The sequence below is a fragment of the Gopherus evgoodei genome, chromosome 13 (genome assembly GCF_007399415.2).
Source record: "Gopherus evgoodei ecotype Sinaloan lineage chromosome 13, rGopEvg1_v1.p, whole genome shotgun sequence".
Taxonomy (NCBI): domain Eukaryota; kingdom Metazoa; phylum Chordata; order Testudines; family Testudinidae; genus Gopherus; species Gopherus evgoodei.
This window is the reverse complement of record NC_044334.1, coordinates 21,953,904-21,981,633: the sequence shown is the minus strand read 5'-3', so window position 1 is coordinate 21,981,633 and position 27,730 is coordinate 21,953,904. Positions and strand designations below refer to the sequence as shown.

Sequence of the window (27,730 nt, the reverse complement as noted above, 5' to 3'; positions counted from 1 at the left end):
GTTTTTCAGCTGTTCCGGGGACTCCCCAGTATGTGGATGAGCAGTTCCTATCCCGTCTCTTCCTGTTTGTGGCTCTGGTGATCATGTTCTGGCTGTTGATTGCATAACTGCTTTATACCCTGTATATTCCTGGTCATCAGGGTCTCTGAACTAGTTAAAAACTGCTCCCCCATCCCACTTTAAACCTTTTGGTGTCTGGTTCCATTGCTAATCACAGGTTCCAGGAATCAGTGGTGCCACAACATGTTGAGGAATTTCGCATGTTGCACCAGAACCTTGGAATTAAATAACAGTTAAAAAGCATGTCTTACCTCAGCCATGTCTCATACCGCTGGTATCCAGATACATCCATGGGCCTAGCTTTGAGCTTCACTCTCAAAGGGAGCGTTGCTTTGAAATCCTGTGCCAATCAGCTAAGCCAGGTTTATGTGGAAGACACTGGTGCTGAAGGAGTGTGGGCGGGTGAGGAAAGGAGCCTACTGCATTGTTCATCAGTATCACGTGTGTAACATCCATGATGGGAAAGAAATGCATCAACTGAAGTTCCAGAACATTCTTAAATCTTTTTATATCAAAGTCCAGTTCTTGCCAGGAAATATCTTCTGGCACTAATAAGACTTCTTTGGGAGGGCATCTGCCTGAAAATGGAATCAGCTTTGGAGACCAGTGTTCTATACCTGCTGTTACTGACCAGAGTTGTGAAAAGTCCATGGCACTTGAATGGCTGTAACTGGAGGGATTAAGAAACTTCAGCCTAAAATTGTAAAATAATCTGAATTTCCGGAGCTAGACTCTTGAAAATTCTCTCATCATGGGGTTGAGTAGGATTGTTGGATGGTAGAGTACCTCTCTGGCCACATGCAGTGCTGTTCCTCAGTGACAAAGCAGTGTTTGTTTTTCTTGGGTTTGTGCAGCTGTCTTTGCCTTTACTCGTGGATAGTACCTTCATAACTCTATTGCTGTAGCTGCACTCACTCCTTCTTCCAAAGTTGTGAGACTTCCAGGACTATTGTGTACTCTGAATAAAATCATTTTACAGATCTGAGATCATCTTGTTTGGGGGGAGAGGCCACAATGGGGATATATTAAGTGAGTTGTGAGGTTAACTTTTCAAACATATTTATTTTGGCAAAAAAGGACATCTAAACTTGCCTAGCAGGTGCCACTGTAGGGAATAGTGTAAGACCATTGCCTGTATGGTAGTGCCCAGCTGCTTCCAGCATGTAAGGAATAGCTGTAGTGCAAGAGCTGCTGCAGGTTTACCAAAGATAATATTTTTGCGCCTGGAGGAGGATGTTGCAGAAGTTGTGCCCACAACTCTGAAAGCTTTTATGGAATTCTGTTAGGTATAAAGCTTTAAAAAGTGTTTCTGATTGATTCTCTGGATCCACAGTACCTGAAATATGAGGGATTTTTTTACCTCTGTTTGACTTTCTTCTAATTCTAACTGGACACTTTCAAAAGGGTTCTCTTCTGTCTTTATTTTGAGATGCTAATAGTCAGAGACTCACCTTCTGTAGAGAGGAATTTTGTGACTTCCTGGGCAATAAATCATGATATCTGACAAAACAAATCAATATATAGAAACTCATGGACTTGCTTCAGGAGCTAGGCTTTTTCTCATGTACAAGGATGAAGTGTCTGAGCAGGACAACCATGAGCAGTAGCAATGAAACTTACTTGCCTAAACACAAAGTGTTCATCCACCTGTAGCATGATGGTTTGGGAAGAGCAGGTAGGAGTTTTGTTTGCCTGCCCCAAAAGTCTCCTCAGCAAGCACGATTTTGCAAAGCTGGATTCTGCAATAGTTTACCTCATCCATCATATACCAAGATGCAAGATCTGGTTGAGTATAGGTAATTCAAGTGCTGTTTGAACAGTACAGGCACTTCAGGCGCGTCATCCCTTCTAATTGGCCTCTGTAGTGCATATTTTGGAAATTTGAGTGCATTTTTATCGTCAACTGGCCATATTATGAAGCTTTTTCACTGCCTTGATGTTTTATTGAGAGGCAGCTCCACCTGCTGGTGAAAAGGGAACGTTCATCTGCTAATGTAAAAGGGATTTTATTTCCTTCCCTTCTACCATTATTCTGAGAAACTCCTATGCTAGGAAAGAGAGCGTGTTCTTCTAGAAGTAATCTGGTATGAAGATTATTTCTTCAAAGCTTTTATCCTTTGAAGATGACAGTGAGAAATTCAGCTGTAACATGAACAAAAGAGGGTATTAAACCAGACTTAACAAACATTTTTTTGTTTTAAAATATAAAATTTTAAGCTTATTTTGCCAGTTGCTCTTGAGACGCTGAAGGGGTGAAGACTGAAGAGGCTGCAATGACAGAATTTAGAGTCATTAGTTTCCTGGCAATCCAAGAATTAGATAGTTTAAGTGTTAATGCTTTTGATTTTCTTAGTGTGCATTTTGTATTGTATCATTTTTCCCTCCCTTGTATTCAGACTGCACATGGTCTGCAGTTAGAGAAAGATGGCACATACAATGCAACCCTTTACTGTTCACTAATTTTCACTGTTGTGAAAGTGATTTAGAATAAAAAATGGTTTTACATTGACCTCAGCCTGTATGGATTCCTTTTGTGTAAGGAAGTGCAGTGCTCTTGCCTTCTGCTACTTGGAATTTCACTGTAGGAGGCATTACTGTGAACACAGTAGCAGAAAAAATATTTTATATCTATATTATTGTGGAAAATGTTAGCAGTATCAGGGCTGCTGTTGGTACACCTGCTCTGTAGGATGCATGTCCATGATGTATTCTTCACTCAAAGAAGGAACCAGTTGTTGCTGTCTTCTGATAAATGGCAATGAAACTGTTTTTGAGGGTGCTGGAGACTAGACTTAAAGGGATATCCTCTATACTCACTGATCCTTTCACATAGAGAACATTCCTTAGAGCTGAAGGTGCTACCTGTATTAGCATATAGGCCAGCTATTTCTAGTCTAAACAGACCATCTGTGAGATTGAACTATACCTCTTTCGACAGAGAAAGTAAAAAAGCAGGCATCCCTTTGTTTCACTACTTATGTCTTAAAAAGAAAAAAGTGACATTTTTTTAAATCAGGAAACTCTTGTATGGGGGGGTGAATCTGCTCAAGAGTGGGGACTCATGAATGGCCTTGTCCTACTTCTGCCTGGACTCAATCTCTCCCATCCTTTAATGTCATTTACATAGTTAAAAAAGTTTCACCGCTACTAGCAATCTTGAGATTTCAGAGGAAGACCAAAAAAAATAAACGGCACGATAAAAGCCTGAATGGGGGAGGGGTTGAGCCGCGTAAAAACTGCTATTGTACACGGTAAAGCAGTGGTTCTCCAACTTTTTTTTTTTTTCCCCCGGACCACTTGAAAATTGCTGAGGGTCTCAGTGGACCAAAATGTTGTTTGTACAATTAGCTATCTGTTGTAAATCGCTTTGGATAAAAGCGGTATATACAAAATAACAATAATTAACTTTTTTTGTTCTACAAATAAAAGCACACAACTCATATTTTAATACCAGTAGTCTTATCTTTTAATGCAATGGTTATGCCCTCTCTTCCCCCCCCTCGCAGTAGCCCCCAAGCTGGGGTTGGGAAGAAGGGTCTGTCCCCTGCCATAGCAGCCACAGAGCTAAGACTGGGAAGAAGGGCTCTCTCTGCTAGACAGCCGCAGCCCTGGACCTGGGGAAAGTCACTTCTTCCTCTGGCCGCCACAGTCCACCATGTCCCAAACTCCCACCCCACTGTTCCCTCCCACCTGCCCCCTCTCCCCCCCCCCCCAGGCCACCACATCACTGTACATGTGTATCTTCTCAAGGGTCCAGGTACCTACTTAGGGGAATCTTGCATGTGCAGCTCCACGAATTAGGTGAGTGGCTTTTCATTGTTTTATGTGCAACTTCCCAAGCATGCAGCTTAAATGGAACTATCCATGGATCCTTGCATGGAGCTCATGAACCACAGTTTGAGAACCTCTGGTGTAAAGGAACATGCACCCCAGATTAAAACAAGGGGGGGAAAGGCGGGCAGGTGTGGGGGTAGGCACCAAGCCTTTCCCCTGCTCTTAGAGAACTGTGAGAGAGTTGTGTTGTCAGGAGGTGGAGTAAGTAGGGGGGCTGGCTCAGCGTGGGAGCGAGGTTTGCGGATGGTAGTAAGGCTAGAGATGACGGCTGGCCTCTGTGGGATACTTTAGTTTCGCCCCTTTATAGCTGCCCTCGCTCATGCAGCAAGAGAGGCGATACAAGAGCGAGGCGCTAGGATGCAGCCACGTCCCGCCCCGAATCTCCCAGCTGGTTTAGCACGTGTGGCGTTAGGGAGGAGGTGGGAGGGGGCGGAGCCGATCTGTGATTGGCCTATACCCGAAAAGGTCTGTGGTGCGGATTGGCGGAGTTCTTATCAATGGATAGGTCGGTGATTGGCCTGTGACCATAAAGAGGCGGGGCTTCCAGAGATGGGCGGAGCTTTGATTGGCCAGCGGCAGGGAAGGGGCGGTGCAATATTTGCCCCGGGGCGGGCGTTGCAGGCCCCCTGGGCCAGGTGCGGTATGACCCACCCCGCATTCCGTAGAGGCTGACGTCACATGTGCGGGCGAGGTCTGAAGACCTGGTGGAGGCGCTTTGGCCACGCGCCGCACTGAGGGGAGCGAGCCGGGCCAGGCGATGGAGGGGCTGCCAGGTGAGGGGCTGTGGGGGGTGAGCTCTGGTCTCTGCACTGCCTAGGCCCCGCCCTCGGACTGGGGGTGTTCGGCTCCGCTGTCCCCGGCCGCTGCAGGGCGCGGTTTCATTACCGGGGGGGCGGCTAAGCGCTTTGCGTGCCAGGCCCGCCCAACGGGGACAGGTGCTGCCTGCGGCTGCTCGCACCAGGCAACAGGAGCTAGCGGGGAGCCGAGGCCCTGCTCTGCCCCCTGAGGCTCTTTTCACTCCCCCAGTGCCCCTTCTGTGGCCCCCTCCCCTAGGGCCTTGGCGTAGCCCCTCTCCCCTGGGACTCTGGCACAACCCACTCCCCTCACATCCCCCTATGGTCAGGGTATAGCCCCTCCCATACCCCTTCCCTGGAGTCCTGGCGCAGGCTCTCTGCTCATCTCCTACTTGTAGTCTCCGCACGTCTCCGGGGATTGGTGGACAGGGCCAGCCAAGCCATCTGTAGGAGTGTAGGGCCATAAGTTTTTGCTTTTTCTCCATCACTGGCACACTGATCTGGGTGAGTGGGAGGGATTGTGAATTGCTAGCTGAGTGCAGAACAGCAGGGCACAGAAGTGGATGCATGGTATCAAGAAGTCACTTATAAGCTTGTGCCTAATAATGACCCAGCTAAAGGCTGGGTGTGCAGCTCCTTTAACTGCTGTGCATATCATAACTGACATGTGAGTTCAGAGTGACCCTGTCCTCTCCACTGGTGGAGACTGCAAATATTTTTGTGTTCTCCGGTCTCTTGTATCCTTTTCTGGGCAGTGGAACGTGGACATCAGCTTGAGGCTTAATTTGCACAATGTTGAAAGACCATGTAAACGTTTCACTTGATAATGTAAAATTGCTGTTGAATCTTTATTATTTCTTTCATTGGCTATTACAGCTTCCTCTTGGTCTTAAATATTGATCTATAACAGTTTTTTTTTAAGCTTTAGTGAAAATTTCAGCAGAATTTTCCAACCTGCCCTGCAGGCATACTGACCTTCTGGGCATACAGACAGATCTGTTGTAGATAAGTTGGTCTGGCAGTCATACAGAAAGCTTGAAGGAAAGAGAGTTGTGACTCGCATTGTGAATTACCTTCCTGTCCCAGTGCTCCACAAAAGTGTCTGTTCTTTCTCTTTCTTTGTGTAGGCATCCAGACTAATCTGTTTTTGGCACTCAGTTGTGGTCTTTTATTATGTTTGATTTCTCTTTATGCAGAGACTTGCATTCCCAGACATGCAAAATCCCAATGGGGTCCTTTGTTGTTGAGGTTCCACCCATGCTTTATACTCCCTTCACTTTGAGAGATTCCATTGCAGCTACCATCTTTCTAGTTGAGGGTTAGCCTTATAGATTATCTGTAGAGGGTACACTGCTAAGCAATGAGGCACTTCCTTTGTTCCTTCACCCAGCAGCATTCTTGTTGGCCTGGAGGAATTTGAGTTGAATGACCTACTTTGTTGATTCGGTACTTCTGTTGTCTTTTTCATCCTCACTGTTTCTCCTGGATACCTAAGCCAACAAGGGATTGCTTCAGCTGAATACATAATTTCTCACTTGCTTTCCTAAACTGTTGTGTAGTCTTGACACTGCAATGCAGCAGCTGTATAACATTACGTCGCAAGTGAGGTGATTACTGAGAACTTAGGTGAATTTGTAAAGTCCTGTTTGAGCCTTTTAGGTGACTGTCAGTCACATTAACTAACAGTGTGGTAACTTGTGCCTTTAAATTCCTTGGAGCAAAGGCTCTGTTTTGTACAGTACATGGTATGCTTATGACACTAAATAGAGGGAGCTGGATGTAAAGAACGTGTATCTTGTGCACAGAGACTATATTTTATCCAACAGAAGGCAGGATGTCTAAATCTAGTTCACCTATTGCATTTTTTATTTATACTTTTGGGGACGCTGAATGGTTTTGCTCCTTATCCTCATGAGCAACTTCTCAGGCACATGGATTCAGAAACTTACCCTTTACTCTAGAACATGCATCAGACTTATTGGAAACTGAAGTGCACATTCCTATACTAAGTGAATGAAGCAGAGGCTGTGGCCTTCTGCATCTTTCTCTTGGGTTTTAAATCAACATTGTGTCTGTAAATAAGGTCAACTGGAGTCCTATATTCTAAGTAGCAGAAAGGGGTAAAGCTGCTTATGGTATTGAGCCAAAGCTAACTGGAGGAAGAATTGATTATTTGATACATTTGTAGCTTAAATGAGTTTAACTCAGTTTGTATGGACAGTGTCACTTAAACTAGCAAACTGTTTTTTGTTAGGGTGGGTCTTGTTTGTTGCTTGAGTTACTTAGATACATGTACATATATTGATCTCTGCACTGGAGGTGAGAGACTTGTGACTTCCTATCCCTTGCAGCTTCCTGTCTCATTATGAATGCTGAGGATGAGACCAGGAAACTGAGTTAAATATCTGTTAATATTTAGAAAAACCATAAGTGATTTAAAGAGAGAGGTGCATCTGACGAAGTGGGTATTCACCTATGGAAGCTCATGCTCCAAAATGTCTGTTAGTCTATAAGATGCCACAGGACTCTTTGCTGCTTTTAAAGAGAGAGATGTTCTCCAATGAAAGATTATCCTAAGGGTGTTTGAGGAGAGTACCTAGAGCAAATGTTAATCATTATTGAAGTCTAATTAATGGTTTCTAGAATCAGGTTTTTCTCCTAGTCTTGGCTCCTCTCCCATTGTGGTGCCCTGCCTTTTCTACTCTTCCAGGTTCTCTCTTTGCCATAGGTTGTCAGGATGACTCTATTCATCTGCTCCCACATGGTGCAGTAGGAACTCTTAGCTCTTGAGCTGTCATGACACAGATTATTTGTTCATGGTCATTGATAAGCAAGTTGTTGACCTTTTCATCTGAGGTGTCCAGAATGCACTATGCTGAGAGGTCCATGGCAGATTAGATTGGCTTCTCATATTTGGTGAACCTTTTCTGGTGATTGAAAATTTGATCTAGCAACTTCATCTCCATCCCAAACCTTGATGTTGGAGAACCAGGCAAAGAATTGACAAGATGAGGCAATAAATCTGGCTCCCTGTGATATCTGGGGTTATTCTGAAAAGAAACTTCAGTTGTGAATCCTGAAACGCACCAGTGTGTTTTCCTCTCAGCATTGGACAGTGGAGTGTATCTGCTGGAGTTGATCATACCTGAGGAGAAAAGTAACGTAGGAACTCTGTTCTGCTTGGTCTGGTTACCTAAGCATGTGAAGGCTAGATTTCAGGCATTAAATTTCTTTCTTTCCAAGCTTTCTAGTGAAGAGTAGAAACCCTGTGGTGTTTGTGTTCTTAAGGATTTGTGTCTCAAATGCAGTATCCTGAAGATTTGGAAAACAAAACTTGTAAATAGATGGATATGCATCCTAGTTCTAGCTCTCTGAGTCCAGCAGAAGTGATTAGTGCAGAATCTGGGCCTGCAGGTCCCTGAGTTGAATGTTTGCTTTTGCATCTTGAGCAAACAAGGAACCTGCAGTTCATGAAAGCCTCAGAAAAATTAACACACTGAGCAGAAACTCTGGCTCCCTTGGCCACTCTTTATGAATGCACAGAGGGTGGTAACTGGAAAGACATTTGGAAATGGCATTTGCTCCCCAGGGAGCCATTGCATATGTCAGTACTGTACCCTGCCCAGTTATAATTTGCTGCAGACACTCAGTGCTAGTAGGTGACCCTGAACAGGAGCCAACTCTTGTTACATGTGGCTCAGGGAGGTGGTGATAGGGGGGTTGACTGAGCTTCTGTCAGGCTTTCCTGTTCTCTGAAAACTGGCTGCTCATAAATTGGAAGTCTGGCCTCAGATGAATGCTTGATTAATGAGTGTTGAGTTCCTTCTTTTAGCATATCATTTCCATGCAACTTCAATTGAACAAAACTTTGAGTAGAAAAAAGGTGCATTTTGACAATTGCTCCACTATGTGACATGTCTTTCCACACTCGTGACAGCACCTAAACTTTGCTCTCACTTCCCAATCATCTCTTTGTGTCTCATAGATTGGTAGACTTTCAGGCCAGAAGGGACCATCATGATCATGTAGTCTGACCTCCTGCATATTGCAGGCCCCAGAACCTTCCCCCACCAACTCCTCCTTAGTTTCCTTTAGTCCTAGCTTCATGACTCTGCCATGCTGCCCTCTACAATTGAAGTAGTCTGCCCTTGTACACCAAACACCCTTTCCCCCCCCCCCACCTTACAATCCTTTTGTTGTCCAAGTTTGTAAACTGCTCGGGAACTTGTCATATCATCGTGTCTATTCTAGTAGAGGCCTTAAAATCCTTCTGCCAGTCTCCAGCTGCTTCTGAAGGGTCGGTAACCCCAGGAAACAGGAAGCCTGTAGGATTTGTTCATCTTTTCCAAAACGAAGTTGCCACTTACAACTGGAATTGTCTTTAGGCCGCGTAAATGCTTGTAATAATGATGTATCTCTGGTCCCAGGATATTAGACACACTGGGCTGGTGAGGTAATATCTTTTATTGGACCAACTTCTGTTGGTGAAAGAAACCAACGTCTGTTCCTGAAGAAGAGCGCTGTGTAGCTCAAAAATTTGTCTTTCACCAACAGAGGTTGGTCCAATAAAAGATATTACCTCAACCATTTTGTCTTTATGGTAACAAGTGAGCTGACTGGCAGTCAAGGCTATTCTTCTTTAAACAAACCTCTTTTTATTCTCCCTTATCGCCTTTTCTGTTTCCTAGGAAATCCAGTTAATTAGATGAATTGCTGTAAATCTTCTGAGTCATTAGCATGGGGCAAATGCTAGCTTGGCTTCTATACTAGCCTAGCATATAATACTTCTGAGTAATAATAGCTGAAGTACTGAACTAGTTTGTCCTTCTTATTTCTGGGCATGAGAGAAAGGCAACCAAGTGTGACTGCTTGATTTATTTAGCTGAGTCCTGCTTTATACTGCAGAGCACAATGACACTGATGGCCATTGTAGTGAGGCATACAGGTCTTTGGACACAAGTGTGTTAAGGTTCCGGTTGGAAATGCCCCCTGTTTTCTAGAGTTGAGTGTCAGATAGTGGCACTGGCTTTTACTTTTCTAGCCCTGGAGGAGTTGACATTGAACATGTAACTCAAGGATTGTCCTAACAGAGGTTGTGGGAATTCTTGCCTGATAGCATGAAGAGATCTTATGCTGTTTGGTAGCCATTCTAATAATGCTCTGCTTTTCGTGTGTAGGTGAAGAGGTCTGGAGATGTCTGGGCTGTGGGGACAGCATTCCAGCTGGTCAACGACTGTACAGGACTGTTAATGAAGCTTGGCACAGCTCTTGCTTCCGGTAGGTTAAATCTAGCCTGTTTTTAGATATTACTTTTTCCCTATGTTCATCCACCATTGTGTTACCCTGTATGCTGGGTATTAACACTTACAGGGTTTTAACTGACTGCAGTATTTTACTGCCACCTTTATGCCTATTCAGACAAATCTTACAGAATGATCACGTGCTCCTGCTCATTACTATATTCTAATGCTGGCATAGCACTTTGAAACTGAATTGCAATTCTAATAGCTGTTTGAAACAATCTAGAGAAGTGGTGCTTACACAACACACAAATAAAGATTAAAATAAAAATGAAAGCTCTGATTTTGTGGTGATAGCAGAAGGTGAGATGCTGCATATTTCTCTTCAGCTGCATCCCAAGATAGTGCCCACTGAACTAGGCTGAGACAGTTTGAGTAGCGGTGGTGTTCTCTCTTTGCCATATATGTATGGTTTGAGGGAGCTATTGAGGATTGGCAGGGAAAGGTGCTGATGTGCAGGAAGGTTTTGCGTTCCCCAAACATTCTTTCTCCCTGTCAAGCTATTTAGATCTACAACTTACCATAATCTCTTCTGACCACATTGCTAGAAGCAGAGAGTGAAGAGGCCTTTGAAATCCTCTGCTCTTAGCAGCAAGCTTTCATGCTTGTAATCTGTTCCGTGAGCAATTTATCCAATTCTTGCTACATTAGTTGGATTTTCTAAGGGGTCCTGATTCTGAACACATGCAGCTTCTGCTGACTCCACTATGAGTAGCAGTTGTGTAACAGCTGTTGATCGGTCTCCTAAGGTTCTAGCTTTCATTTGGCTTTATCCTTTCACCATTGCTTATTTTGTCTGTGCCCAGGGAAAGGGGGGTTTGGGAGGTGGGTGATATGTGCCAGGAGAAGTGTCTACTGTTCTGTGTTTTTTAAAGTAAAGATCCTACATTTTGGTTACTGGTGTCTAAAAAACATATTAGGCTGGCAAAATGTTTCTAGCTCTGGCAGACCATAAGAGAGATTAATCTAAATAATCTCCCAGTTTGCAAATACTGGCAACTAATACTTTATACCACTGAACCCTGGCTCTCCAGTGTTAGGCTATTTGGCAATGACCAGTCAAAGAGTACCAGACAATAAAGGTCACAGAACTCTAGTCTTCTCTTGTCCACACTCAAAAACAACTTGGGGGTTAAGCGCTCAGGCTTCCTCTCCCTCAGCCGCTGCCAACTTGGTACCAGTAGTCAAACTCAGATGTGCATGACAGACCAGAGCACCAACTCCAAGTGAAGACTATTCCAACAGAGCCCTGCAGGCATCAGTTAGGGAAAACTAACTTTGAATACAAGTTTTAGTTTACATTTGTCTAAGTGCTTTTTGCTATGTGACCTTTCAGGCTACTACACAAGGTGTGAGACAGCTCTCAAGTCGTGTCTTAGCAGATGGACTTGAGGATAGGATGTGAATCACATGGAATCTTCATAAGGGGCTGATGGAGACAGTCAAATCCTGCCCTTAGTGACACCTGCGCAGCCTGCATGGCCTTCAGTGGGGCTGCACAAGCCTGAGTAAGGGCAGGATGTAATGCTGTGCACTAGCTTGATTTCCTAGTGAAGAGTCTAATCAGACCATGCCAGCAAAAGATGCCAAACTCTCCTGTCCTGTGACATGCATCAGATTACTGAGTCTAACTAATGTTGTGCTTCCCTTACTGCCTTGTGCCCTTGACTGGCTACAACACTTGATTACGCTACCGTGCTGAACTAGGCTACGCTGTGAGAAACTACAGTCAAGGAAACTGCCATTCTCTTTCTTCTTGTTCCAGGGTGGGGCTGTACACTGAAACAACAAATTCCAGGTTTAATTGACTGACTCGCCCTTTCTCCTCTCGCTCTGTAGCTCAGCATGTCTCTAATCTTGTGCTTAATATCCCAATGTCCAACTTTTAAAAGGCCTTTACTGGTAGGAAGACTGGTAGCTGAGAGTTCCGGCAGCTCTTGTGGAGAGTTGTTTACAGGCTTCCTGTGGATTAGCTGACTTTGTCGCCTGGCACATAATTTCCATCATGCAGTTTGGCACCTCTCCAGGCCTGTTAGCTTTGTTTAGCCTCAGTCAGGCTAGACTTCTGATCACACTTCAAGCTGGTAGCTGCTGATGCTTGTGCATCTCTCTGAGGATTTAAACTGTCACTTTCCTCCTTTCTTGAATAGCATGCACAGGCTGTGTCCGTAGATTCTGTATCTTCTCTAGGTATGGCTGGAGAGCAAAGTGATCAATTCGTATTTGATATGTACCTTGGACATCTTAAATTGTCTGTCTGTTGGCTAGCTAGTGCTTTTGCTTGAACCTACTGAGTTATTTGCTGATATTCTTTAGGAGAGGCATCTGTCCACTCTAAATATGCCTTTGCATAAGGCTGTTTCCACCTGTTTCTGCTTCCAGATGTCCCCAGCGACCACTGAGATTCAGTCCCAGGGGCATTAGCCACACAGGGTCTTGCAGAGGTTTCCATTTGTCAGGCTTTCCTTTAGATTTCAAGAGTATCTGAATAGGCATGGTCATGTCCCCTTCTTGCTGATGCTTATGTCTGAATTATCAGTAGGTTTACTGGAAGGAAAATCTGTTCAATTGTGTTTGGGCATAATTAAACTTCCTACCCTAGCCACATAGGAACACAAGTTCTGTTGCCTTCAGAGTGTGACTTTATTCCATGGTATAGCCTTAAGGTAGATAGCTTACCCTCTGATCAACAATAGATGAAATATCAGGCTTCTAATGGCCTGTGCCAGTTACTTGATGCTAGTTTCCCTTCCTTGTTCTTGGCTGAAAATATCATACTAAAGCAAAAAATGTCGCTGATATTGCTTTTCTGTATAAACAATTGCATTTGCCAGAGGGATTTTGCATGTGTTTGGATGAGAGTGGTGGGTGAGCAGAAATGGGAGGCAGAGGTGAAGGAATGTAGTGAGCTGGCCATCTGAAATGAGTTCTGTGGTTTAAAAGAGATGATAAACACTTTTGTGATAGAGAGACTACAGCACTCTGCATCCTTTGACTGTCCTTCCGGAAAGTTCAGGGTGGGGGAGGGAGCTCCTAGTACAGTTTTTTGTCACAATCATGTCCATGTCTTAATGCTGTCTACTAGTAGGGATAGCAACACATCTCTGTGACCATGCTGAAGGGATAGCGTTGTATGGCAACCTCACTTTTTGAGTAGTTGTCTAGTGCATGCCTCCATTGTACTTCATAGCTATCCCATGGAGCAGTGTAAAGTTGCAACATTCTTGATAGGATTCTGAATGAAAAAGTGAACTGATAGTCTTATCTCACTCTGCATTGGGGAAAGCTCTGAGCAGCAGAATAGGTTCTGAAGTTGTCTTTCTGCAGAAACAGGAAGACACCACTGCATCTTGGAAGTAGAAACTTTAAGTGAGTGCTTAAATTTAGCAGAAATTGACTTAAAATTCCACACTTTCCAAGGAAATCTGCCTACCCTCCGCTGACAAGTGGTCAAATAGATTGTATTTATTTATTTTAAATTCTGTGTGGACAGGATTAGGATTTCAGATGGTTCCAAGGCTAATATGCTACATTTTGTGCCTTAGGGCTTGTCTACATCAGAAAGTTGCAGCGCTGGTGAGGGAGTTACAGCGCTGCAACTTAGGAGGTGTACACATCTGCAGGGCACCACCAGCGCTGCAACTCCCTGTTTGCAGCGCTGGCCGTACTCCCGTTTTGTCTCGGGTGTAGAGGATCCAGCGCTGGTGATCCAGCGCTGGTAATCAAGTATAGACACTTACCAGCGCTTTTCTTGACCTCCGTGGAATAAGCAGGTATCCCAGCATCACCGAGGAAGCCTCTGGTAATCAAAGTGGTCTCCTTCCCCAGCTTGCTCTCGCGTTCCCCGAACCCCGAGCAAGCAGGTCTCCTTCCCTGAGGTTTGCTGGGTGGTTCCAGGAACGCGAGAGCAAACCGCAGCGAAGCTGGTCTCCTTCCCCGGTTTGCTATCGCGTTCCCCGAACAAGCAGGTCTCCTTTCCTACGGTTTGCAGGGAGGTTCGGGGAACGCGAGAGCAAACCGCGGGGAAGCTGGTCTCCTTCCCCGGTTTGCTCTCGCGTTCCCCGAACCCCGAGCAAGCAGGTCTCCTTCCCTGAGGTTTGCTGGGTGGTTCCGGGAACGCGAGAGCAAACCGCGGCGAAGCTGGTCTCCTTCCCCGGTTTGCTATCGCGTTCCCCGAACAAGCAGGTCTCCTTCCCTACGGTTTGCAGGGTGGTTCGGGGAACGCGAGAACAAACCGCGGCGAAGCTGTTCTCCTTTCCCGGTTTGCTCTCTCGTTCCCGGAACCCCGAGCAAGCAGGTCTCCTTCCCTGCGGTTTGCAGGGTAGTTCGGGGAACGCGAGAGCAAACCGCGGCGAAGCTGTTCTCCTTTCCCGGTTTGCTCTCTCGTTCCCCGAACCCCCGAGCAAGCAGGTCTCCTTCCCTGCGGTTTGCTGGGTGGTTCCGGGAACGCGAGAGCAAACCGCGGCGAAGCTGGTCTCCTTTCCCGGTTTGCTCTCTCGTTCCCGAACCCCCGAGCAAGCAGGTCTCCTTCCCTGCGGTTTGCAGGGTGGTTCGGGGAACGCGAGAGCAAACCGCGGCGAAGCTGGTCTCCTTTCCCGGTTTGCTCTCTCGTTCCCCGAACCCCCGAGCAAGCAGGTCTCCTTCCCTGCGGTTTGCAGGGTGGTTCGGGGAACGCGAGAGCAAACCGCGGCGAAGCTGGTCTCCTTTCCCGGTTTGCTCTCACGTTCCCCGAACCCCCCTTGAAGCCGCCCAACAGCGCTGCAGTGTGGCCACATCTAACACCACTTGCAGCGCTGGTTGCTGTAAGTGTGGCCACTCTGCAGCGCTGGCCCTATACAGCTGTACTAATACAGCTGTAACAACCAGCGCTGCAAAATTTTAGATGTAGACATGGCCTCAGATTCAAACTGAAGACTATAGCAGTGCAGTTTAAAACGGGAGACAGGTATCTAATGCTTTCTATGGCCTTCTTTTCGCTGTTTGCTTGTGAATACTGCTGGGTTTGTGTGTGCTGCAGATGCATTTGGGGCTGAGATTTATCATGTTCCTTGTAATGAAAGGCAGTTACAAAATGCATCATTTTTCATCTCTACCCACTTCTTTTCCTTCTGCTTCTCTTCTCCCCTCCTTCCCCCACTCCATCCACATATTCTGGCAGTTACAGTAAGCACCTGGTAGAGTTCCAGGGTTGAAAGGTCAATGCTTTATCCACTCATCCTCATGGGAGTCTCTCCTTAGAGATGTCTCCGCAGTGGATAGGGTGTTCAGCTGTTGAATCTCACTCTGGCTATCGGATTTAGAGAGAAACCATTCCTAAGTGCTCATTTGCCCACAGGTCACCCTGAGTTTTCATTGGAGTTAGAAAAACAATGAAGCACTTTGCAGGTAGTCTGTCTTCTGAATAGTTAGAATTCCTCAGGGAGGGTGTAAAAGCTGCTGCAGAATCTTGATGGCCACTCTGTATACGGTAGAGTTGGATATTCCATTCTGAGCTTTTACTTTCAGGTTGTCTTCTAGGGCCTTATCATCAAAAGTCATTACTCGCTGTTCCCAAAGTGTGCATGGTGGTTTACAAACAAATGAGATCAAGGGTTGCTTCAAAAATTTAATCTAAATAGACAAAAGCTATGGGTTGGGAAGCCCCTGAAGCATGAGGGCAGTGGTGTTAGTGCACATTTTGTTACTAGAGATGTGCCCTGTTTACAAAGAGATGTTGCTTTTCCCAGAAACATATGTAATAGACAATTACAGAATTTATCTTGCTTGCTCCTTAGCATACAGATAAATACATTCAGGAAGCTTTTTAGCCTTTTTGAGTTGGGCAAGTGAGTGGTGGTGGTGACGAGGAAGATCCATTTATTGCTGCTTATTTCAGATGCTCATTCTTAGTGCATCATGCTTATCTATGTACCCCTATGAGGAGCTGTCACTGTCCCGGCTTGAGAATGTTATGTTTTAAAGTTAGAAGCGATAGGCAATAACCTAGTAAATGTGCAGTACTTCATTCTCCTTTTTTGTACAGTTTGAGAGGTATGGCTGCTTGCAGGAGTTTCACTCGGATGCTATTGAAATATTTCAATAGCTGATCACTGCGATCAGCTTCCATTATACCATGTGACCCCACCAGCCACATCTTGTGTTGTAAATGCCTTGTAAGTACAAGGAGGTATTGGGTCTGCGTCAAGATACTTGGAGTGCCTCCAGGACAAGGAAAAAAGGCACACTACTGCCTCCTCATTTGCCTAGTAGATGCCAAGCCTGCTCAGATCTCCTCCTCCTCCCCCAGTTTCTACCAGTCTCATCAATGAACTGAAGTGCCCCTCTGTGCATGGACAGTGATCTGCGTATCTTAGGGCTTGTCTACATCAGAAAGTTGCAGCGCTGGTGAGGGAGTTACAGCGCTGCAACTTTGAAGGTGTACACATCTGCAGGGCACCACCAGCGCTGCAACTCCCTGTTTGCAGCGCTGGCCGTACTCCCGTTTTGTCTCGGGTGTAGAGGATCCAGCGCTGGTGATCCAGCGCTGGTAATCCAATGTAGACACTTACCAGTGCTTTTCTTGACCTCCGTGGAAGGAGTAAGCCTCTGGTAATCAAGCTGATCTCCTTTCCCGGTTTGCTCTCTCGTTCCCGGAACCCCGAGCAAGGAGGTCTCCTTCCCTGCGGTTTGCTGGGTGGTTCGGGGAACGCGAGAGCAAACCGCGGCGAAGCTGGTCTCCTTCCCCGGTTTGCTCTCGCGTTCCCGGAACCCCGAGCAAGCAGGTCTCCTTCCCTGCGGTTTGCTGGGTGGCTCCGGGAACGCGAGAGCAAACCGCGGCGAAGCTGGTCTCCTTTCCCGGTTTGCTCTCGCGTTCCCGGAACCCCCCTTGAAGCCGCCCAACAGCGCTGCAGTGTGGCCACATCTAACACCACTTGCAGCGCTGGTTGCTGTAAGTGTGGCCACTCTGCAGCGCTGGCCCTATACAGCTGTACTAATACAGCTGTAACAACCAGCGCTGCAAAATTTTAGATGTAGACATGGCCTTATAGGCTAAGTGCTGAGGAGTCTCAGTCCATGCCTGTTCACTACCACCCCTGGCATCTAAAGTGCCACTTTAAAAACCAGAGCATTTGAAAATGTGCAGCATGTAACTCTTGCCATTCGGAGCCCCTGCGATTATCTGTATACAGCTTGCTTTAAATACACCAAGACAGTTATTTTGCAGTGTTAAAATGGCGGCAACAAAAAAAACCAAACCCTTGAAACATAAAAATCTGCTTGAGTTCCTAAATTTAAAATGAACCAGTGGGGAGCCTGGAAAGTGATTTTTAAGATGGAATTAATTTGTAAATGGAAGTTTTCGTTTTACCTGTCAAGGCCAGAGTTCAGGCTTCTTTGTTTCTCTTACAACAGTTCATGTCAGATGTCTAAAAACCTTGTAAAGAAAGCAGCCCCTGTTGTGGCAAGTTTTAGTGCATTCTGTCTCCAAATCTTGCAGGAGAAACACAGAATTCATGACAACCTGTCTAAACCAGATACAATTTTCAATTTGCAAACAGATGCTCTAAGGCAGGGGTCCCCAACGTGGCGCCCGCAGGCACCATGGCGCCCACCGGGGCATCCAAGTGCACCCGCATACTGGCCACGGATGAGCATCCACTGAAATGCCGCTGGCAAGCTGTCACCAGAGATGTCACTGCCGAAATGCTGCCGATTTTCTGCGATATTCCAGCGGCAACGCCTCTGGATGACGTTGCTTGTCGGTCACATTTTGGCAGCGACGCCTATTGACGTTGCCACTTGTCAGCGGAATTTCGGCGGATGCTTGTCCGCTGCCCCGATCCTCCGTGGCTCGTCATTTGGCGCCCATCAGATGAAAAAGGTTGGGGACCACTGCTCTAAGGCCACCAATGAGTATTATTTAGATCTTAAATAGTCTTGTATTTATTTATTTTTTTAGACTTCAAAAATGCACATGCTGGAGATGTTGGCCCCTTCCACAAAACCCCACAATGCATGGTGGCCAACGTAATTTAGCTGTGGGAATGTTAACGTTGGAATTTCTTCACTCTTATATGTGCTCACCTTTAGTGCAACTTGTTTGTCCAGCAGAGATTAATGGTATCTGCCAAATTACCTGAGGAGGATTAGTGGTTCTGATCAGGAGTTCAGATTTAAAACCTGAGATGTGTAATAAACAGATTAGCACCTCTTTGAGAGAAACCCTTTTATCAGAGCTGTAATGTTCATAATTGAGTGATAAAACAATTGAGAAGGGAAGTAACTCTGTTCACAGAATTCTGTGGGTGGAGTAACTGCTGCTGCCTGATGGCTAGGACTTGTTTCAAAAGTAGAATTATCTTCTTGATAAGATGTTTCCTGTTTAAATAGAAGATTGACTATATGTCCATTGGCTTTAAGGAAACCCCAGACAAAAATCTCTTCCCAGTTTATCTGTCTGGGTGGCTTTTATTACTTTGAAGTTGGGTTTTATCTGCTGGCTTCTTTCACAGACTAGTAGGCTCCTTATCACATCTCTGGATCAATCTTCAAAGGTCTGAAGAGCTTAGATTTACATGGTCACGTGGACTTGACCATAGAGAGGGTTCAGCCTGTGACAGCAGCATTAAGGGGACTGCTTTTATCAGGAGGTGATATGCAGTGGGAGGAGGGGCATTCCAATTTTCCATGGTGTGTTGTGGTGTTTATAGTAAGAGGGCACTGGGATGTGAGCCCTGGGCCGCTTTCAGCACACAATGTATGGAGAATGTGGGAGAAAGGAGTGCATTCCTAGACACAGACTCACAGCATTGCTGCTTGCAGTGAAGCTGTCGGAAATGTCAGAAGGAATTAGATCTGCATCAGAATTGATGGCTGCATCACGCTTTACAGCCCTGGTTCTTTCTGCAATGTCTAAGTCTATGTTAAAAATGAAACTGAGTAGGAGAAACTGACCGTTTCAGGTTCCTTTTCCCCATAAATGTAGCTGCATCTTCTCTTTACAAAAATTAGGTGCCTGGCTCTCTAGTGGAGTTGAAAAGCCAGCCACTGCTGTCAAACCTGCAGCCAGTGCCTCCATTGAGCAGAGAGCCAGCTGTATGAGATGGAGGATTTTCATTCAGAGCAAATCAGGGAACTTTGATCTCTGGTGCATGGCTGGGTTTTGAGACTTGTGAGAATGGCAGGTTTTACTGACTACACAAATGTGGGAGGGCTAATAGCAGCAGTGGCATGTGTAACAGGCTAGCCACTCAACAGAGCGTTGTACAAACACCAGTGCTTTGTGTTGGATAGACCAAGACTCTGAGTAGAACTCTCTGGGTATGTCTACATCTAAAATTTTGCAGCGCTGGTTGTTACAGCTGTATTAGTACAGCTGTATAGGGCCAGCGCTGCAGAGTGGCCACACTTACAGCAACCAGCGCTGCAAGTGGTGTTAGATGTGGCCACACTGCAGCGCTGTTGGGCGGCTTCAAGGGGGGTTCGGGGAACGCGAGAGCAAACCGGGGAAGGAGACCAGCTTCCCCGCGGTTTGCTCTCGCATTCCCCGAACCCCCTGCAAACCGCAGGGAAGGAGACCTGCTTGCTCGGGGGTTCGGGGAACGTGAGAGCAAACCGCAGGGAAGGAGACCTGGTTGCACTGGGGTTCAGGGAACGCGAGAGCAAACCGGGGCAAGGAGACCAGCTTCCCCGCTGTTTGCTCTCGCGTTCCCAGAACCCCCCTGCAAACCGCAGGGAAGGAGACCTGCTTGCACGGGGGTTCGGGGAACGCGAGAGCAAACTGGGGAAGGAGACCTGCTTGATTACCAGAGGCTTCCTCAGGTATGCTGGGATACCTGCTTATTCCACGGAGATCAAGAAAAGCGCTGGTAAGTGTCTACACTTGATTAGCAGTGCTGGATCCTCTACACCTGAGACAAAACGGGAGTACGGCCAGCGCTGCAAACAGGGAGTTGCAGCGCTCGTGATGCCCTGCAGAAGTGTACACCTCCTAAGTTGCAGCGCTGTAACCCCCTCACCAGCGCTGCAACTTTGTGATGTAGACAAGCCCTCTGTCCACTGTTCAGGCAGTGGCATGGACAAGGCAGAACAGGCTGAAGCAGTTTGGCTGTGCAGCAGTTGCAGGTTTAAGTCAAGGATCGAGTGACTTGTTTGCTCTCAGAATAACCAATCTTTGACCTGTTTTTTAATATTACATTCTGCACTGCCATTGAGGAGCCCTGGGCTGGGTTAAACTGCCAAGCCTGGTCTTCTTTTTGCTCTGAGGCAGCCAAGGCTGTACCTTTGGGGGCAGATTAGCCTTCCTCAGAATGAAGGGCACTGTGCAGCAGAGAATCAATAATGATCTAGGAAACTGCGATAAGCATTTATCTGACATAAGCAGAGGCTTAACTCTGTATTTGATCCTGCCCTTGCTTGACATCAGTACCATTGTGCCCAGAGGAGCTTTGTGTTCATATGCCTGGCTTTTATTGTAATAGAAATTTCAAACCTTTCAGGGTGTGTGTCACATGGCTTCTCTCTGGAGTCTGGATCACAGCTCCACCCCTGGTGAAAAGGGTCTATTTCCTTGGTGCTTCTAACCACCCATGTTCCTTTTGTAAAGGATGACTCCTCCTCCCCTCCCGCCTTCAGGGGTGGAACCAAAGAAGGAAAAACTAACTTGACAGCAGTTTGTTCTTGCAAAATCTACCAGCTCCCACAGAAGAATGTCTGTCTGAATTTTAGCAAGGTTAGTGGTGACGCTATCCCACCCAAGGGTGCATTTGCTGCTCAGTGGAGGAGGAGGAGGAGATAGTTACAGCCATGGGAGCGAGGAAAGATCTGAAAAGAAGTGAGTGGCTGAGAGACCTGGCACTCCTTAGGCAGTTTCAGAGAGGGGACAGGAGCCTGAATCAGCACAAGGTGAAGTGAGACCTTCCAGCTGCCATGCTGGCTAAGTGGAGTTGTTCACAGGCAGTTGGACAGGTTTGCGACGGAGCCGGTTTATCCAGTGCTTGAAGATGGGAAGTTACTTGTCTGCTCCATCTTATTTCACTCCCAAGGATCCCTTTCGGTAAGTTTTTTGCTCCCAGATTATTTCCCTCCGGGCCTTGTCTCCACTTGGCACCCTGTAATGTTGTCCTGGGTGCCTTGTGTTTGAGGTTCTCAGAATGAACTTCAGCTGCTTGTGTGCGGGGAGCAGCAGGGCTGAAGCTAGGAGCTCTGACTTGTGAACTGTGGGGGGGACTAGGCAGAGTTCTTGAAAGCTAATCTGTATCCATGTTCTTATTGATAAGAGGGTGTGGCATGTGTGCATATCTGTTCAGTAATGCTGTGCCTATGTGCACAGCCTAAGTGTGTACTGCCAGGCTCCCGTTCAGATTGAAACCATAAACGTCAGCTTCCTCACTGCCTCCCAGGCAGCAACCAAAAAGAATAGGATTTTATGGAAGGCTCCTGAGATGTAGAAAGGGAGACAGTATGTGTTTATGGGAATGACACAGAATGAGGTCATTGAGTGCCATGTGCTCCTCACTGGGAGGAGTTTGGGAAGGTAATGTAATCCATAGGCAGCAGGGTGTGACCATGTTTAATGAATGAAATCAAGTGATTTTCAGGCAATAAATAGTTACAGTAAACGCCTGTTATCTTGGAATGAGCTCTTATCTCAGATGTTTTGCTTATGTTAACCCCTTTTGTTTGTCTGAATGTTAAACTTCAATCCATTTAAATGACTTAAGGTTGAGGAAGGAGATGGCTGCAGAGCAAGGCCTTAATTGCACTAGTTTCTCCATGTTAGCCAGCCAAGTTAGAAATTGGTCCTGCAAACATAGTTGTGTTGGCCAGTAAGGCTTGGGAAAATGCTTAAAACAGTCTTAAAATCCTCAAGACTGAAGTTCCTATCTTATGTGGAACAAGGGCTGGCCAGTTTAGACAGGACAGACCTAACTTCACAGGCAGGCGTCTAAAAACCCATTTCCTACCATTGGGAGGAAGTGCAGGCAGAGCCATAGCCTTGTAATAGCATGTAGAGTCACATTAGTAAAAGACATGTATGGGAATTATTCATGAATACATGCTCCACTTGCTGCTGCCTAAAGGAAGTGCCGTGGGAGAGGTGCATGTGGAAACAGAGCTTCCATGCCCTGCCTTCTGTCTGTAGCCCCTTAGATATACTTTCTGTTGTCTCTTTGCTCTGGAAATTTCTGGGGCATTAGCCTATGTGCGCACTTTAGCTAGGTCCTGGGTGAGGAGGTGGTTAGGTTGAGTTTTAGGGAAGTGTTATGTTCTGGAGGTGTCCTTTTCTCTGCATGGCAGTTCTTTCCCTTCCCCACCTTTGGAGATGTAGACCTGGTATAAGGGTGACCATATGTCCTGATTTTTATAGGGACAGTCCTGATACTTGGGGCTTTGTCTTATATAGGCATCTATTACACCTCACCCCACCTTGATTTTTCACAGTTGCTATTTGGGCACCGTATCTGGTATAGGGTTAACCCACTTCATCTGGTGATCCACAAGGGGTATCCATTAGTGGCCTTTACTGAGAGGGTGCAGCCATTTCAGTGTTAGTATGAGGTTTCTCTTCATTCAGATACTGGCTTCCTTTTAGATGTAAAGGAGACTGCCTTTGAGCTGAATTTTCCCCCTCACGGTTGGTCAAGTTGGTTTCTTGTTGTTATCTGATCCATTTAGCATCCTCCAAAACCAAATTGACTGCAGGTGAGAGTTTCTGATATCTCTGGGCCTGCTCAGTTGCAGAACTCAGCAGCATGGACACAGTAACACCTAGAGCCACACCAAGATGTGACCTATTTTCCAAGTACCATGGAACCCTAAAGCAGATCTCTGGAGTTGTGACTGTTCCACTTTGACCCATAAAATTCTCATCACAGTTGAAATGGCTGGGGCTGGGGCTGGATGGGCTTGGCTCCTTGCTCTGAGTGGGCTTGGCTGGGTGGGCTTGGCTCTGCTCTGGGCACTCTGACCTGGCCACTGCCTGTGGAGTCCGTGCTGCTCTGATTTGGCCTGGCCTGGCCTGGCTCCCCGGGTGGGGGGATGAGCAGCTGGGCTTTGAATGGTGCTATAGGGTGACGGTGGGGCAGGGTTGCTCTGCAATTCTTACTCCCTGGAGGCAGAACTCATCCTACGTTGACTACTTCAAATGTTGGGAGGTATGCCTAAAGCGTAGGGACTGAATGGGATGTGGTGGGGTTTGGGTATGCAGGTCAGTTACATCTGTGAGTGTCAACTTCATGTGAAAAACCTGTCCTCCTCCGGGGCCACTAATTCTCTTGCTGCCTCTTCCCTCTCACTCCCATGTGAGGTAAACAAAAAGATGCAGCCTCGCAGAGGCAGCTGTTAAAGGACTATATATTTTGTAAAATAATTCAATAAATGGTCATTTTAATATGGCTTTAACAAAGTTATCTAGAGTCTTAGGAATGATGGATGGGGAAGGGAGGGAATTAAGCATGGAGTGGCACACACTTCTGTCTGGCTGTCACTATAGATTAGTGTTCTTGATTATATGATTGCCATGGAAGCAGCTCAGATGCCTTTAAATGCAGGGCTGTGGCATCATTAAATGAGTAGGTAGGAGCTACCAGTTTAAAGCCTCTGTTCACATGTCATGGTTGTAAGTGATGGCAAAGGCAGCATCAAAGCCTCTTGAATTTCTTTAGAAAAATATAGGAGGTATGGGGATCCCTAAGAACCCAGCTCTTCCCCCTCCATAAGGCCCATGTTATGGCACCCTCCCTCTGAGTAGGGGTGGTTGCAGCTCCCTTGGATACCCGCCAACATTGCTCCATCAGTCCCTAGAACACTTGAAGTATCATCTGTTCCCCTGGGGTTTGAACATGCTGCTCCCACAATGTTCCTAAGCTGTGGGAGCTCAGTGTCCAAACTGACTTCACCTATTCCCTTGGCAGCCTGTTGTGTTGCCCCAAGCCAACCTTGTTCATCTAAACCCCAGTAGTGTTGGATTTTCACACTTCGTGGAGAAGTGACTGTTCTCTTCAAGAACATATTTGGTCTTCTGGTTTGCGGATGGGGGAATTTCACACGTGCAGGGAAGACCTTCCCTTGTTAAGCCTAGAGGATTGTTGCAGCCCTCATCTCCTACTTTGCCACTACAGGAGTAGATAAGTATCCTCACCATTAACCATGTCCAAAAATCAAGAATCTTGTCAAGGATGCTGGAACAATTTGTATAGAGGGGGTGCTGAAAGCCATTGAACCAAACTGTAAATCCTCTATATTGGGAGGCCAACCTGAGCTTGAGAAGGAGCCAGAATTTACCAATGTACATTGCCAAAGAGCCACAGTAATACATCAGCAGCCCCCATCAGCTCCCCCAGGGCCTCCTGCCCACTGACAGCCCTGCCTATCAGCGCCTCCCCCACCTCCCGATCAGCTGTTCTGTGGCATGCAGGAGGCTCAGAGGGGAAGTGGGAGGAGCGAGACCATAGCAGGCTCAGGGGAGGGGACAGGAAGGGGTGGAGTGGGGGCAGGGCCTGTGGCTGAGCAATGAGCACCCCCGCCCCCGCAAGCACATTGGAAGGTTGGCACCTATAGCTCCAGCCCTGGAGTCCGTGCCTATCAAGGAGCTGCATGTTAACTTCTGAAAAGCCACAAATTGGCCACCTCTGCTCTACATGAGGGAAATCGCTTCAAGCAGCACCTCTAGTTCCAGCCCCTGTGAATCTTGGCAAACATGATCCCATGTTTGGAGAGGTGCTCTGCAGCTCCAGAAAAATGAACTGATTAAGAACTGTTCATGGAGATTCACTTTCCTTACCTGGGGCTCAAACGTCGTACCTGATGGAGTGAGAAGAGAACCTGCCTGAACTTGGTGGGGTTATTAGCAGCAGCCAGCCAGCAAGGGGACATGATGGTGGTTTCCAGTCTCCAAGGAATCAGTCATGTTTTGGGTACTCTCTGAACACAGTGGAGAAAAGTAAATCTGGGATTAGACCTTCCCATTGTCCATATCCTGAGCAGAAGAGTGAAATCTGCCTTGCTTCTGGATGTCGTGGCCTAGAAAGATGAACCCATAAACGAGCAATGCTCAGTTGATGCACATCAAGTGAGATGGAGGGGAGTTTGTCCCACTATCTTGCATGAGTAAAGCTGCTCTCTTAATCTTTCCAACTGGGGACTTGAGGGTCATATGGTGCCTCTGTAGCCTGGCCAAGGACATGGATTTTAGTCAAAGGGTTGGTTCTGGTGACCAGCTCTATACTGTGTACAAACTTTCAGATTTAGAGAAATCTAAAGCATCTTCCTTATTAGAATATATATAGGGTAATGGTGGCAGAAGGAGCTGCGTTGCGGTGTGTTGTTCAGTGAGGTTCTTCTTGCCAACAATGACTCATGACGGAGGCAGCCGGTTAGCACCGTTGAACAAAGTCTTCTGTCTCTGGGACCTGACACACTTACTGTTGCCTCATTGTTCTGGGTGGGGTATTGAGCCTTTAGCTGCAAATTTATCTTGCCCTGATTTGTTTCATCACATAGCAAAGAGCTGACTGCTTACAGACTCCACCCCTTTCACCGTTCTTTTACTATGGATGTGTTGCAAGTGTCCAGAGTTCCCATTTGCTGGTAGAAACTGCTAATCAAACTGGTGTCATAGGGTTGGGATCAATTGCTAAAGTGGTATGGGGAAGGTAGGGGAGCACCTTGTAGGCCCCCTCCTTAAGATCATGTCCCTGTAGTGTTGACTACAGTGGCATAAAACTATGGCAGCATAGCCAGCATAACCCCGTCGCGTAGATGAAACCTACAGTGACACAAGGGGGTTTTCCATCAGTGTGGAAATGCCACCTCCCCAAGCAATGGTAGCTAGGTTGACGGATACATTTTTCCATCAAGTCTACATCGGGGCTTAAGTGAGCATATGTAGGTCACTCATGGGTGTGGATTTTTCACACCCCTGAATAATATAGCTATATCCGCCTAAACTTTAACAGTGGGTCCAGTCTAAGGCCTGGGCTACAGTGGCGCTTTATAGTGCTGCAACTTTCTCTCTCTCAGGAGTGTGAAAAAATACACCCCTGAGTGCAGCCACTTAAAGTGCTGCAAAGCGCCAGTGTAAACACTGCCCCAGTGCTGGGAGCTAATCCCCACGGGGAGGTGGAGTACCTGCAGTGCTGGGAGAGCTCTCTCCTAGTGCTGCTGCTGCGACCACACTCGCACTTCAAAGCGCTGCCGTGGGAGTGCTCCCGCAGCAGCGCTGTATGGCTGTAAGTGTAGCCATACCCTAAGTAATACCAGGGGAGCAGCAGAACACTGCCTGGAGCTGCAGCCATGTTGCTCTTACTGAAACTGGGGAATTACATGAAGGAAAAGTGGTCTCTGAATTGTGACCTTGCTGGGTATTTTCAACACTTGGGTATAACTTTTAAGTGGCTGTGTCAGTGTTTCCTGTCCCCTCCAATATTACTGTTTCCCTCTCAAGTGCAGGTCTGATCATGGAGCTTTGCTTGTTTTAAGCTGTAATTGAGCTCTCCGTGTACACACTGGTACAGGCATACACATGGAGGTGGGATAACTCTGAAGGATCTTGTTTGCTGGTGTTAAACTAGATATTCCTGCAGTGTGTTGCTGTTAGTCACTACTTGCTCTTCTCCCGCCCATCCTCTAGATCATTCAACGAGGGATGCTTACAGCAAACGAAAGCCAAAGGCTAGCGGTTGAAGGAAAGACATTGTTCTAATGCCCTGCAAGTGGAGTGTATGCATACCATTATGAGGGTGTAACTCTTGAAGTGCCCCAGGTCTGGAGGTTGTAATAAATGCACTGTCCATCTTAAAGCTCAGATACTCTCCTCCTACTAATGAAATTGGCAGGGCCTATTGCACATATCAACGCTCTATCCCCTCATGAGGGAAAAGGATTTGCAGCTCCCCAAGCTGGGAGAATCTCTACTTTCTCAACATTCATGAACTATTACTCTAGTTTGGGAGGAGGAGTTTATTAATCCATAGTGGGGGAAATGGCTCCGAATACCTCTTACAATGAAGTTACTTCCCTCAAACCACTGGCTATCTGTAAGCAATTTCACCTTGTTCGTTCTGCATCCATGTGAATTGGAATGAAAGTGGATTTCCATGTTGAGGCAAAATCTGGTGCTCCTCTTGGTGTATGCACATTCCAGTCTTATCTCTACTACCTGGAATTCCCCAGTGGAAGCTTAGCACAAATTAATTTAAACTTCCAGGAAGGTGTGTTAAGGTAGTTCTTGTGTGAAGGATGACAGAATGACATTGATGGGTCTGAGTCTATCTGCAAGATGACTGCAGTAGCTTCCTGCCCAATGACCTGGGAAGATTATCTTTAGGAGGTGAGAGAGTATTTGTTTCCATAATCTCAGGGGTAGTTTACACTGAAAAGTTAGGTGGACTGATTATACTGCTCAGGGGTATGTAAAAAACCATACCTCTGAGCGATGTAGTTAACTTGCCTTAACTCTTGGTGTACACAGCACTAGATTGACAGTTACTCTGTCAACCTAGCTGTCACCTCTCCACGTGGTGGATTAATTATTGTCATGGGAGAACCCTTCCTGTTGCCATAATGAGTGGGTACACTGACATGCTACAGCAGTGCTGCTGCCGTTGTGCCCCCGTAGTGTTTTAAGTGTAGATTAGCCTTCTGTCTTTGGCCTCTCTTTTGCCAAGGGAGTCAGTCTATGCCAATAGTGCTATAGACATACCTGTTGCAAATTGGACTAAAACTGCAAGTACATAAGAACAGCCATACTGAGTCAGATCA

General features: G+C 46.5%; 1 protein-coding gene and 1 long non-coding RNA gene across 4 annotated transcripts in view; one reads left to right on the top strand and one right to left on the bottom strand.

Annotated features, from left to right (window-relative positions):
- Positions 1-27,730, top strand: part of LOC115660815 (E3 ubiquitin-protein ligase RNF185) — a 69,687-nt gene that overhangs the window by 17,815 nt on the left and 24,142 nt on the right. The window contains exon 7 of one of the 3 annotated variants that reach the window (XM_030582551.1): positions 9,866-9,965. In XM_030582551.1, coding sequence (XP_030438411.1) covers positions 9,866-9,965 — 100 coding nt within the window. Of the gene's footprint in view, positions 1-9; positions 2,570-9,865; positions 9,966-20,535; positions 21,024-27,730 lie in introns of those variants that run through there. The other 2 variants (XM_030582553.1, XM_030582552.1) reach the window with 2 other exon arrangements.
- Positions 1,424-27,730, bottom strand: LOC115660816. The gene is made up of 3 exons (XR_004002943.1): positions 27,719-27,730; positions 12,355-12,363; positions 1,424-1,492 (listed from the first exon to the last, which is right to left on the bottom strand). It is a non-coding gene; the product is annotated as an uncharacterized LOC115660816 (long non-coding RNA).